General features: G+C 33.0%; 2 protein-coding genes and 1 long non-coding RNA gene across 6 annotated transcripts; all 3 read right to left on the reverse strand.

Annotated features, from left to right (window-relative positions):
• Nucleotides 1-135: 135 nt before the first annotated feature.
• Nucleotides 136-802, reverse strand: LOC123898010. The gene is made up of 2 exons (XR_006805178.1): nucleotides 540-802; nucleotides 136-462 (listed from the first exon to the last, which is right to left on the reverse strand). It is a non-coding gene; the product is annotated as an uncharacterized LOC123898010 (long non-coding RNA).
• A 705-nt stretch (nucleotides 803-1,507) lies between these two features.
• LOC123898011 (uncharacterized protein At4g26485-like) lies at nucleotides 1,508-3,608 on the reverse strand. 2 transcript variants are annotated; one of them, XM_045948854.1, is made up of 3 exons: nucleotides 3,348-3,608; nucleotides 2,960-3,158; nucleotides 1,508-1,932 (listed from the first exon to the last, which is right to left on the reverse strand). In XM_045948854.1, exons 1-3 carry the CDS (start codon nucleotides 3,475-3,477, stop codon nucleotides 1,632-1,634), a joined length of 630 nt encoding a protein of 209 aa, XP_045804810.1. In that variant the 5' UTR covers nucleotides 3,478-3,608; the 3' UTR covers nucleotides 1,508-1,631. The 2 variants fall into 2 exon arrangements, with proteins under 2 accessions (XP_045804810.1, XP_045804809.1); XM_045948853.1 differs by having other exon boundaries at nucleotides 3,267-3,599.
• A 2,927-nt stretch (nucleotides 3,609-6,535) lies between these two features.
• Nucleotides 6,536-10,486, reverse strand: LOC123899428 (DNA-directed RNA polymerases IV and V subunit 4-like). 3 transcript variants are annotated; one of them, XM_045950549.1, is made up of 11 exons: nucleotides 10,429-10,486; nucleotides 10,196-10,260; nucleotides 9,228-9,296; nucleotides 9,035-9,079; nucleotides 8,797-8,868; nucleotides 8,084-8,195; nucleotides 7,887-7,964; nucleotides 7,714-7,747; nucleotides 7,565-7,633; nucleotides 6,871-6,974; nucleotides 6,536-6,780 (listed from the first exon to the last, which is right to left on the reverse strand). In XM_045950549.1, the coding sequence occupies exons 2-10, from the start codon at nucleotides 10,239-10,241 to the stop codon at nucleotides 6,900-6,902; spliced, it is 600 nt and encodes a 199-aa protein (XP_045806505.1). In that variant the 5' UTR covers nucleotides 10,242-10,260; nucleotides 10,429-10,486; the 3' UTR covers nucleotides 6,536-6,780; nucleotides 6,871-6,899. The 3 variants fall into 3 exon arrangements, with proteins under 3 accessions (XP_045806505.1, XP_045806503.1, XP_045806504.1); XM_045950547.1 differs by having other exon boundaries at nucleotides 8,797-8,871; XM_045950548.1 differs by having other exon boundaries at nucleotides 8,797-8,871; nucleotides 10,425-10,469.
• Nucleotides 10,487-12,987: the final 2,501 nt, after the last annotated feature.

Raw genomic sequence — 12,987 nt, forward strand, 5'->3', positions numbered from 1 at the left:
TTACACGTGAATACTGATAATAATTTGAGAAAATAAGATTATTGAATGTATCCACATGTGTCAGTGTCGTGTCGGCCATCAGACACGCCTTGAGTGTTGATGTCACTTGTACTTGAAAGCAAAAGTAGAAAACAATTCTACAAAAGAGCGATGAGTGCTCTTTGAAAACTCTTTAAATGGGTGAATCTGCAAGTTGTTTTTAAATGAAATCTCTTGGGAATGGACATTATATTAAGTTGTCAACAACACTACAAACTTTTATGCAGAAAACCTATTTATCCGACTTCCTGCATAATTATTAAACAACTTAGTATTTATGTTTCTGTGTGAAGAGAAACATATATAGAACTTTTAGATGGTCTGTTTCAACCCTGTGATGTTTAAGTTAACAACATCCCTCTTCACAACATACTTTGCCACATCTGATCATTGGCTTCCATATGAACGTGCAGCAGCGACAACCTTAACAGAAAAATGCGATAACAGTTATGTTGGCATTATAAACTGATGATAACAATGAGTGCAAAAACATAATTTACCTTGAGGATAATAAACCATATTCTTTGAAGTTGGGGTATGAGCACTTATGTTTTCTGCATTAGCAGAAACAACTGTGAATACCATCAGTAAGAGCCATGAGAAAGCAATGCGCAAAGCTGTTTTTGTCACCATTTTCTCAACCTTATTCATTCTCTTCACTTTGCAAACATATTTATAATTATAACACTAGTTGTGAGAATACAACTTTCATATCTTATCTTATCTAGTGGTGTGCATTGCATGCACATCATCATTGACTTGAGACTCGGCCACTGTTGACCACCGTTGTCTTTTTACGCAGCAGTCCTTATCTTTTATGCTTACAAATTGTGTCTATCCAATATCTTAATAAAACCTTTACTACTGATGCATATCTTTTTATTCGGATGCTTTATTTAGTGTATAGACATAACTAATAATGTAACTGATGATAGATGTGGTAGGGAGTGAAGTGATAAGGACTAAAGAAGTCAACAGTCCGATTCTTACCCTCAACAAAACTAACAAATTGATCTTTGTGTCTGAATACCCTCAATCACTTTAATCTCTACAATTCTTTAGATTAAATTGATGATTCCTTATGTGATAGTATCATACTAAAGTTGAAAAGCATTTCATTTTTCTCAATTATTTCTATGCTTTTACTCCACTAAACATTGATAAAATAACACTAAGACAAATTGTATAGTAGCTAATAGACAATATAATCTTGTCCTTGTGTAAAGTAAAATCTCCACTTAGGATGAGATTATCAACTCTTTCACACCGACTTCAATAATCAATAATATGGTATCACTCATGATCATGATTCAAGATATCATCATTCTAGATGAGCATGGTCATATGCACAGTTCAAACTTTAGACTCACCTGTCTTATGTCATTATTACTTTTAAGTGACATTATCATCATTCAATAGTAAGCATAATGAGAAGGTTTGTTAGCTAATGAGTTAGAGTTAGATAAAGTGATAAACAGTTAAACAAAGCATTCATCCATAAACTATTACAAAGAGTTTACTCAAATAAGTTAAAAACATGTGCACAAAAATAAGTCTTAATAAATTCTTCTAAGAGTCTCCAAAGAAATGTATTATAAAGAGTTAGAGAGAGATGTTTGGAGCTTGAACTTGTAAGTACTAGCTTCACCAACAGGGAAAGATAAATCTGATAACTTTCCATGAGCTCTTTTGTTGTCATAACCAGGATAATCATCTTTGAAGAATGGAACAGATTGGTGTAAGAATAGTCCTCTCTTTTCTGCTTTTCTTACAAGATCCCATTTGTTGTATGGATCACCCTCTTTGTGAGTTACATGAATCTCTCCTCCTCCGTCTTTCTTTATTAATGCTTTTGCATTTGTCATGAATCCCTTCAACAACTTTTTGTTCAACCTGAATCGTAGTCAGAAATTCAGATTCATCAGTAACCATGCACTGTCTCAACTCTCACTAGATAAAGAACAAATTCTACGTTGAAAGAAAATGTTTGCATGTTTCCACAGATCACAATGTATCAAATTTAAGCACAACTCAACAACTACATGGTGATCAAGCATCGGTTCTAAAACCGAAAATCCATGACCTGATATAAATCAGGGTTTTACCAAAGGTCCAAGACTACAATCTGAATCAAGACATCAAGGCAATTTTTATGTTTTGACAACTACGATCAAGGTCTAATATACTTAAATCCGAGTATTGATAAACATCCACAACCGCAATATGAACCATGATATCATGGTTTTCAATGTCTCTGCAACTGAGATTAAAGTCGCATCAACGATATTTTACCATAAATCTTTGTAACATCATGAATCACAAATTCGCAATGCAACCATGACAGTAGTTACTAGTTACAACCTTGATTTAAAAGTTGGGTTGAATTGATGTGGAACTCTCATATTCCCTCGTACTCATGACTAAACATTGTATCCGAATGACTTGATAATGGGTGACCTAATGGATCTTGCATAAACAACAATATCATCTTAGAATTTGGGTCAGACCTAAGTCAAGGCGGTATGAAGCACATACATAGCCATGGACACCAGACACGACAAGGACACTGACACGTCGACACCTTTGAGAAAATTACGTAATTCAGTGTAATCATAAGTGTCAGTGTCGCTGTCCAACACCGAGCGTATTCGACACCGGGACACACCTAATTTGAGGATTGTCGTGCTTCAACCCTAAAAAACTGGCTTCTAACGTGAAAAATGTCTCCTATTTATAAATTGACCATATATCATCCAATCAATGTAAGCCTTTCATCACTTGATATAAATAAAAATAGTGATAAGTATAAATGTAACTACTTTAGGGAAATAGTACTATATATCTACAAAAACAGTAATTAAAACTATAAAAGAAACAAATAAAAAACAGTAAAAAAAGAGAGAGAGAAAGGAAACATTACTGGATCTGGCAGTAGCTATTCTCAGGGTAAAGAAATCCAACATGAGGAAAATTATAAACAATGCGATCAAATCTTTGAGTCTTGAGAAAAAAATGCTGACTCATAACTTTAACATCAACATCATAAAGAACAATACAACCTCTTTCTTCAAGTTCTCTTGCATTACTTATTCCATTACTATACTTCTTTTCAATTTTCTCTGCCAAAACAACAACAAAAACTGTAAAATAAAAAAAAAATGAAAAAAAAAAATGGGTTTGATGAAAATGGTTTAAAGTTTTGATTTTTAGTTTTGTTTTTGCATTACCTTGAGAATCAAGGGAAGTTGCAACGAGATTGTGAGCAGAACCAAAAACTTTAGCTAAAGAAAGAGAGAAAGAGAAATCACCCTCTCCAACAAAGAGAATTTTGTGCTTTGATGAGTAATGTTTATTCCATTTCTCTGTGTTTAATGATGTTTCTTGTTCTTGTTCTTGTTCTTCATCATGTTCTTCTTCTACTTGTTGTATTGGAGCCATTTTGATGAATGAATGAATGAAAATTGAAAGTTGCTTACATTATGGTGATGATTTGTTTCCACTACCGACCCTAAATGACCAATCATAACTTTATGAAAGAAATAAAGTTGAAAACTTTATTATATGGTGTCTCTCCATTTCTCACGCACACAATTAATAACCAACTTTGGGTTATCGGAGTTACAATTACACAATTATCTAGGAAGCACCGACACTTCTTAGATTAGGCGTTTTCGTATCGGACACGTGTTGGTGTCGGTGTTAGACACTGACATTGACACTTACGATTACACTAAATTATGTCATTTTTTCTAATTTTTATCGGTGTTGGCGTATCGGTGTCCGTGTCGTGTCCGGTGTTCGTGTCTGTGCTTCATAGACCATTATTGTTAGGAAAATGTTAAACAGTGTCTCGGAGCATTAGTTAAACATATTAAAATAAAAATTATGTCTCGAAATACGTGCATTCAATACCTCAAAAGTATAAAAAGTTGTCTTTTCAATATTAATTTTATTTTTTATTTTCTTTTTTGTATGCTTAACAAATGTTCGGGGGCACTGTTTAGCATGACCCTTATTATTATTATTATTAGTGGCTATAAACTCCACCTATAAGGTGGATTAGTGAGATGACCACGGTTCGAACCTCAGTCCCCTGTATATATAATGCAATGTCTTGTCAACTGAGTCAAATTCATGGGACCGATGAGACCATTACTTACAATTGTTAGTTGGTTCAGAAGTGATTGACGCTAGATTTAGCAAGGATGACTATAGTTCGATCCCTCGCAACTGCGATTCGGATGGGCTGAAACCACTTGAGTCGGAAATGACCCCCGAATCAGATTAGGCGTTTCAATAGACTGGATATTGGTGGTAAAAAAAAAGTTCTCCTTTTAAGATTTCACGTTAAAATTCTCTCGATGTCACTTTTTACGTTAGGTCAGTACATAATACATATAAAATGAAGTTTTAACTTTAAATGGGAGCTCCACAATAGTATCTCGAATTAATCTGTGCTTAGACCGAATACAAAATCTTAAATATTTTGTTTATATATCAATATACTGATATTGTGGTACACATACATTCAATTAAATCATAGTATAATAGTATGATGCATACAAACTAAATCCAAATAAATAAACCCTCCTCCTAAAGAATTATGTGATTACATTGTGGGGATGCAACAATATATATTCCAATTTGATTTTGGATAAATATTTTTTTAGGTAATTTTGGAAAAATGTTGAATGGTCCAAGTCACAACCACAAATCTAAATCATTTAAACACACACATGAAAAATATACATCACTTAATTAAGTTAGTAAAAAAGAAAAGGTTGAATATCTTTTAAGGTTTTATATTTGTGTGTAGCTAAACAATTTTATTTTGGGATTAATCATCTATTTCTCAAAAGAAGAAAATTCTAATAATTCAAAGCTCGATCGTGAGATAAATAAAGTCTGACTAAAAATTATTCATACTAAAAATCAAACTCAGATTCTCAAAAATAATTTATCCTAAGAAAATTCATTAATCATTTAAAATCTCATCACTTAGTTGTATAACACAACTTAGTTGTGACTTGTGACCAAACACATGCCTTGCCAGGAATACATTGTTTTAGAGTAAAAAAGTTATCAAAATAACGTATATATAATATATTAATGTACCCAAAAAAAGGCATGTTCTAAAAGAGTGGCTTTTGCTTTTGCATTGCACAACTTCGGTATTTATATAAGTAAATAAAATAAAAATTAACTCAATCAAACTTTAGGGTCAGGTAAAGGACAAATATTAATCTATTTAACACAAACTTTTTTTTTGGTTACAATATTTAACACAAACTTAATTCAAGACAAAAAAGAATAATCTCGTTTCATGACTTCCATACTAGGAAGCACCGACACTCCTTAGATTAGGCGTGTCCGTGTCAAACATGTGTCGGTGTCCGTGTCCGACACTTACGATTATACTAAATTATGTTATTTTTCCAAATTTTTATCGGTGTCGACGTGTCAGTATCCGTGTCGTGTCCGGTGTCCGTGCTTCATAGGGTTGCCAGATACATAAATTAAATTAAATTTGCATGATATAATGTCAAAGAAAGAAAACAGGAAATAAGAAATAGTTTATCAAACATTAAAGAATATAGGTCCACTCATGCAAAAGTAAAGGCACAAAGATGGCAATAAAAAATGGTTTCACAATTTTCTTTTCAACAAGACCCCACATCTTTTTTGTCTTTAAATTTAATTGCATTTTTAGTCCCTACTTTATCACTAGGACCGTTCAAAAATAATCATGAACTGAATCGTCAAACTGATCTGATCTGAACCAAACCAAAAATAACTTTAAAGCACAGTTCACTAACAAGAACCGAACCACAAATAACTGAACCGAACCCTTATGAACCAAACTCTTATGGTTCAGCTTTATGTCTGAACTGAGCCATGAACAGTTTTTTTTTTTTTTTTTTTGCAAAAAGAGGGCAAGGCCCTGAACAGTCCTATCTATCACAATCACAAAATAGTTCCACTATTTCAAAATCAAATTTTTTGTTCCTCAATTATCACAGTTTTTATAAGTTTGGTCTCAATTTTGATTTTCTTTACCCCTAAAATGGTGGTCTTTTACCCCAATTTTTTTTATTTAATCCCCCCAATTATAAGTTGCAAGAAAAATTACCACTTTTTAAGCCAAAATTCACTTATTTTCTACTAAAAATCCGGGGTAAAAAAATAGGTTGTGACTTGTGAGATCAAAATTGCAAAAATGTGATAATTGAAGGACTAAAAAGTTCAATTTTAAAATAGGACTATTTTCATAAATGTGATAAAATAGAGGCACCAGCTAAACATTTTCTTAAAGATTATGCTTCCTTCACAGCACAAGGTTATGGAAATTGCACATGGGAAAATCCATTTCCGAAAAAAAAATACAAATTCCTATTTAAAGTCTTTGTCATTTTACCTTCTAACACGGCCGTGTTATCGAAAAAAACTAGTGAGAAAATCCAGTTTCTTCAATGACATGACAATAGTCTTTTTCTGGTTTTGAAAAAATAGTGAGACAAATTTCTACTGCATAATGGATGATATATCATCCCTTACAGTCATCAAGTTCCCCCATTTGTTGCCATATATAAGACCTACTAGACCTCGACATTAGACCAATGTACATACTTATATAGCATAACACTAAGAAATTAAAATGGTCAACCAAGTTTTCCATAACATTTGTGTTTAATGTGCTACATTTGCCACATTGGTTACTTCTAGCTTTCCTAGACGGTAAAACTGCACACAAATGCACGCAAAAGCCAATCAGTATTAAAGCAAATGCAAAGAAAGCGTACTGACTCAAAGCATAAAAAAGAGAAAACTTACCAGTGAACCTTTCCATTACATGTTTTTAGTTACATCGGCTGTTTAAGCTTGGCAAGCTCGTTCATTGAATCTTCGATAGGTTGGCTGTTAATGCCTCTCTTACCCTGAAATAGATACATACTATGAGATGGTAACTTCCAATCGGCACATTGTTTTTGTAAAATAAGTTATCTTCTTGACAAGAGGGATTCCAAAAAGTTCCAAAGAAAACTCAATAGGTCTCATGATGACATTACAATGGACACCAATCCAGCTATGGATGTTATTAGGTTTTTATAGTGGATATAACTCATCCTTACATAACTGACCCGTAACCGTAAGGTGGAGGAAAACTTCAACTTATAAACACAATTTTGGGGCATATCTCATCAAATGTGAAATTCCTGCACACACCCCACCATGCGCAGGACTGAACATCTAGAGCGTGACCTTAGTGGCCAACCAAATCTAGGATAGGCTCTAATACCATATTAAAATTTGGATTGGACCTAACTCAAGTCTACAAAACCGGCAAGGTAAGAGATGCCTCCTACTTATAAACACATTTTCAGGGTTATACCACATCCAACGCGGGACTCGTAACAGATGTAATAGGCAACAAACTAATTACAGAAATTGTAACTTATTAACTTTATATATAATGAATAAAACAAAATAACATCCGTACTGAAAAACATACACCTCCATGCCATACCTTTAATGATGGGAGGAGAGCAAAAACTACGTCAGCAGTTTCTGGGTATACGTTAGCAATCACACATATCTGCAGTGGATAATGAATTCAATAAAGCTACACAATATGTTAAAAGCAATGGAAGTTATTAGTTAGAATAAGACTGATACCTCGCTCTCAGTGAGACCATGATTCTTTAGAGGCCTAATATTTGAGTCAAGGGATCAACTTTATGGGGATTAAGAGAGCAAAGAAGAGTTAATATAAAACATAATGTTGTCATTTATCCATAGTAGCACACAGATGTATGTATAAACACAACAAACGGAAAAATTAAGGATACTCGAGAATATTTCTAACAGACTCAGGATTTGAATGCTTGCTGCTGCTTTTGGCATAGTGCAGTCCTTTGTCAAATGATCTACAACAGAAAATAAAGAAGAAAGCTCCGATAAGTGAAAGATATCTTCTACTATAAAATAAACCTTAAAAAATAACATGCGTTATTTTCAATAAGAAAGAATCTCAGTGTCTCCTTACGCAGGGATTTTGATAGCTGGATCTCTGGATAACATAACCATATGATCTTGAATTCCTTGTAACATAACTGCAGCCTCGCAGTCCATCAGGCATTTGAAATTTTCGGGAAGTTCTGCATATGTCACCAAAGAGAATTAATGATGTTGGTATCAATAAATTCAGGTTTGATAAGGTATAAATTCGGGTTTCATGTAATGCAACCTAAATGGCTAAATCACAACATGAGTCGTCAACATAAAGGTACAAATTTATATTATACTCCCTTCATCTATATTGTATGACATTTCACAATGCGAGTCGTCAACATAAAGGTATAAATAATTTTGTTTACATATACCCTTATCCAATTTTTCGTGGATTTTGATCACTAACTGATATAAAATCCCTACTTTTTTTTGAATCGGCTAAATTTTATTAATAGACAAATCCCTTAAACAAGAAGTATAAGGGATTGTCGCGTCAAACAAAGAAAGGCAAAGGTGATGAAAACACCTTAACCAATCAACAAGTACTATAAAATCCCTACTTAAGAGGAAAGATCAACGGCATAATTGTACATTACACAATAGTTTTCATAACATCGACGCTATTAATGGTTTTTCTTAAGGGATGTGCCACAACCTTTAATGTAATAAAACATAGGACAGTGGGAGTATGATTTACATAAATTCAAAGGAAAAGTAACACGAGAGATAATGTATTCAAGCACCAACCTTGATCAACTCTGTGTTCATTTTGATGAGGATCTTTTGCTGCAGAACTTTTTCCACCATTTGCAACCTTGTCTACTTTCCACCATTAGAAGAAAAATTAGTTCAGGATAAAAGAATCGTGACTCAGAAAGCAAGGGAAAAAACGATCATTCAATTGAGTGACTAATGAATATCTGCCACAATGCGACGTAACCAAAATTTATCTAGATAACAATAACTTTGGGAATTACAATCTTACCTTTGCCACCAGATTTTGCACCGTTGCTCATTATGGATTCAAGACCTATATAGAACCAAGCAATTATATCAGGAAGGGATTGTGCAACTAGTTGTAAACATGAACAGTAGCTCAAAGTCTTCACTCTTCAGTTTAAGCAGCTTGCATACTCCATTGAGAAGAAGTGCAGAGATAATAGAATAACAATGCTAACCTTCTGTGGAAAACTGAACCTTCCTTGCCTTTGCTTTTGCTGCACTATCATCTTTCCCCTTTAGGGATCCTACCAAGAAAAAAACAAAGAAGCGCTCAAATCACCAAATGGTTCAAAGGATTGGAACACACCATGTGCCACTGATTGATGAAAGCCAAGATGAAAACAAGAAACATATATGTTAGATTGGTTATGGCATCTCTAAAGTGACCAACTCAGTTTTTAGAGTGTAAAGTGAGTAATAACAACTACTGATACTTAAACCAATGGCTAATATTACATATATACATGCATAACTGATCATGGGAGTGTTAAAATATCAACCACTGGTTTTCTCATTTCACTAACTACTAACTTCAAAGAAGCGAAATCTACGTTAAGTTGTAACAACTTAACACATAATCTCACTTTAAGTAATCAAAACAAAGGGGAAAAACTAAGATACAGGCACCAAGCAACATATGCTAATCAAAGGATACTATATCAACGACATAAAAAGGAGTCGTGAGCTATGTAACACTAACATTTCATATGAAAGTCGTGTTTGGTGTCTGATACCAACATGACACCGACACATGTCACATTCAATCACTTTCATATTCTTAAATCACTTTCATATCAAAGTCGTGTTTGGTGCTAATACCGACATGACACCGACAATGTCACCTTCAATCACTTTCATTTTTTAAATTATTATTCATGTCTACGTGTCAGTATCAGTGTCATGTTTGGTGTCGGTATCAGTGTCAGGTTCTATGTTGTATTGGTAGTTCCTACTTCCTAGGTCAAACACATTTATAAAGAAATTAAACAAACCCAAAATTTCCCAACCTCATAGGTAAAGTAAATGGTGACCCAATAGAACAACCTAACAGAAAATTCAACCCCAACAAAAGAAATTTATAAAAACAAAAAAACAAAAAAAAACCCAAAACAGAAAAAATAGTGAAATATAAAAAAATGACAACCTTTGCTGCTTAGAAGAGAACCAGCCTTTCCTCCTTTGTCAGACATTTGAAAAAGCTGGTTAGGTCTGCAAAATTTGAAACAAACAACACTGCAGTTAAAAGAAACAACATAAATGATCTAAACGAGTAGTTTTAATAGAGATTATGATTATTTGACCCATTTGAAAAAGAAAGGATTTTGATTAAACATGCATAGATTTAAGGAAGAATATGAAAATGGGTTACTCACTCACCAAAGGCGAAGAGAGAGCGACAATTCGAGTGAGGTGAAATGGCCTGAAAGAAAACAACACAGCAATTTGCACCTCAAATATAAAGGGTAACTACGTCTTTTCAACATCTACCTTTGACTCATTTATACTAAGGGTATGTACGTCTTTTCAATATCTACCTTTTTATACTTATTTTTTCTTTATATATACTATTTATTTGTTTTGTAAAAAAAATATTTATTTAAATTTATTTGACTGATTTATTTACTTAATTTTTTTATAATGACGGATTATTTAAGTTAAATATGTATATTTATTTCTCGAGAAAAAAAGTAATCTAAATAATTATTTAAATTAAATATATTTATAATTCTATAAAATTTTGTTTTTAGATTTCATAAATTAAAAAAAAAATTAACTTATAGTTTTCGTAAATTTTTTATTTTCTCGAAATTTTTTCGTTTTTTCCATTGGTAATTTAAATCTTCATAAAAGTTTCAAATAAATTTATCTTATTTGCATGCTACCAAACCATGTAAATACATTGTTTAAAAAAAAAACCATGTAAATACATTTTAATTCTTTGTTATGATAGAAGTTTTTTAAAACATAATTCAAAATGATATTTTTGGTCACAAATTTATATTATTTTGGTTTCTTTAGTTTTTATCGTTTAACAAAATTTATATTTAATTCATTCTTTATAAAATACGTTTAACTTTTTGTGGAGAATATTTATTTTTAGACAAAATAAAAAGTAGGTTAATAGTATAAAACATCGGGAAAATACAAATAATGAAAGAATATATTTTCTCTGTGACAATTTATAATCAAATTTCACCTTTCTTTCTAGGTTTATTGGATACATTAATTATACAATGAACCTAAAAAGGTGAAATTTGTTTATAAAGTGGCACGGAGGGAGTATAACCCGGTCTAGAAATTCACAAAACAAAATGTAGGTCAGTCCTAATGGATGATTCGAGCATACAAAACAATACTAGTGCATTTGATCTAGTCAAACCTAACAAACAAGTACTCATGTACAACCCAACGAATCTGCGTACGGGCACAAAATAATCAATTTTTTTAAAGTAGGAAATGTGATTGCAAAGAATGATATGCGCACCTTTGCAAGCAAGCACCAACCAAAGTTTAAAAAGTTGGCGGATGATCTGATTGCCAACACAAAAACAGAATCACAGACCATAACTTCCTAGTTCCTACAATGAACAACAATAAGCAAAAGACTCTTTCGAGCAACGACAATTGAATATGGCTACCAATAGGATTGCCGAAAACATGTACCAACAATATATATGATCAACAACAAACTCAAGACTATTTTTAGCCAACCAATCCCAATTCAATCACAAAACTAAAGCGGATAACAAAATCTGAGAATTGCAGACGCACGTGTAATGAACCCAAAGCGAGGAATAAATCTGACACGACGTCCACGAGTCACAACAACTTGATTTGAAATAGACCCTTATGGGTTTCTAGTTATCGGTCACCAAGCAACATAACAACCATGAACCCAAAAATGAGCGCAAGGTTTAACCGCCCAGAAAAACAACACGAACCACGACAGTGAAATATTCTACCTAAGAACAAGATTCGGTGGTGAAGAGATAGCCTAAATCCACAAATCAATTCAAAAGAAGTTTTTTCAGTTAGACTTAACTTTGAATAAGATTAATCTTATGTTGGGATGCACATGGGCCGATTTTGGCAATAAAGGAAATCCCGATTTAGGTTTGCTTAAAAAACCGCTTGTTGTAATATTAATTAAGTCTGTTAGAAGTCCCACATTGGCTAGAGATATGACATAGATAGCCTTTATAAGTGTAGTGCAAACATCAACTCTCAAGCTAGCTTTTGTGGTTGAGTATAGGCCTCACAAATTCTAATAAAGTCAATTTAGATCAAACTTCCAATTTTTATTTTGGGTTGGATAGTGGGATATCCACATTTTTCTTTTGTAATAAGAAAATCTAATTATAATTTTATAAATGATGAGCATTATATTCTTTCCAAAAGAAATGACTCAAACTTATTTTTTATCTCGGTAACCTATTGTCACTTTTTTTGGTATGAAATATATAAACATGCAATAAATAGTACTAAAATAATAACACTCACCATAATACTTGCAACTAACTTTGCAAGCATCAAAGATTCAAAATGAGTAAAAAAAAAACTTTGCAAGAATCAAAGATTCAAAATGACCTGTGTATTGTTTGAGAATGGCAATCACCTCGTGAACTCTCTTATAGATCTTTGCAATTCCTTAATCCGAGGCTCGAGTTTATGGTTGGATGTTATAGTTTTATTTTCGGGGCGGGGGGTCCCTTTTACCTCTGGGGAACCCCACCCACCTTCCTTCGTGATAAGACGTGCGCGGAGTCATTAAACAGACAGACGGATACATAGTGGAATAAGGTGCATTGAGTATAAACTCTCTCGCGCCTTTCTTCAGCTTGTTCCTGTTCGTCTATTCGGATGGGCTCATGTCAATGACCGATCAACAACCATGTTTTGAAATCTTTGATTTGTATTCTTAGGGGCACTTGTTAG

Source organism: Trifolium pratense, linkage group LG7 (genome assembly GCF_020283565.1).
Source record: "Trifolium pratense cultivar HEN17-A07 linkage group LG7, ARS_RC_1.1, whole genome shotgun sequence".
Classification (NCBI taxonomy): domain Eukaryota; kingdom Viridiplantae; phylum Streptophyta; class Magnoliopsida; order Fabales; family Fabaceae; genus Trifolium; species Trifolium pratense.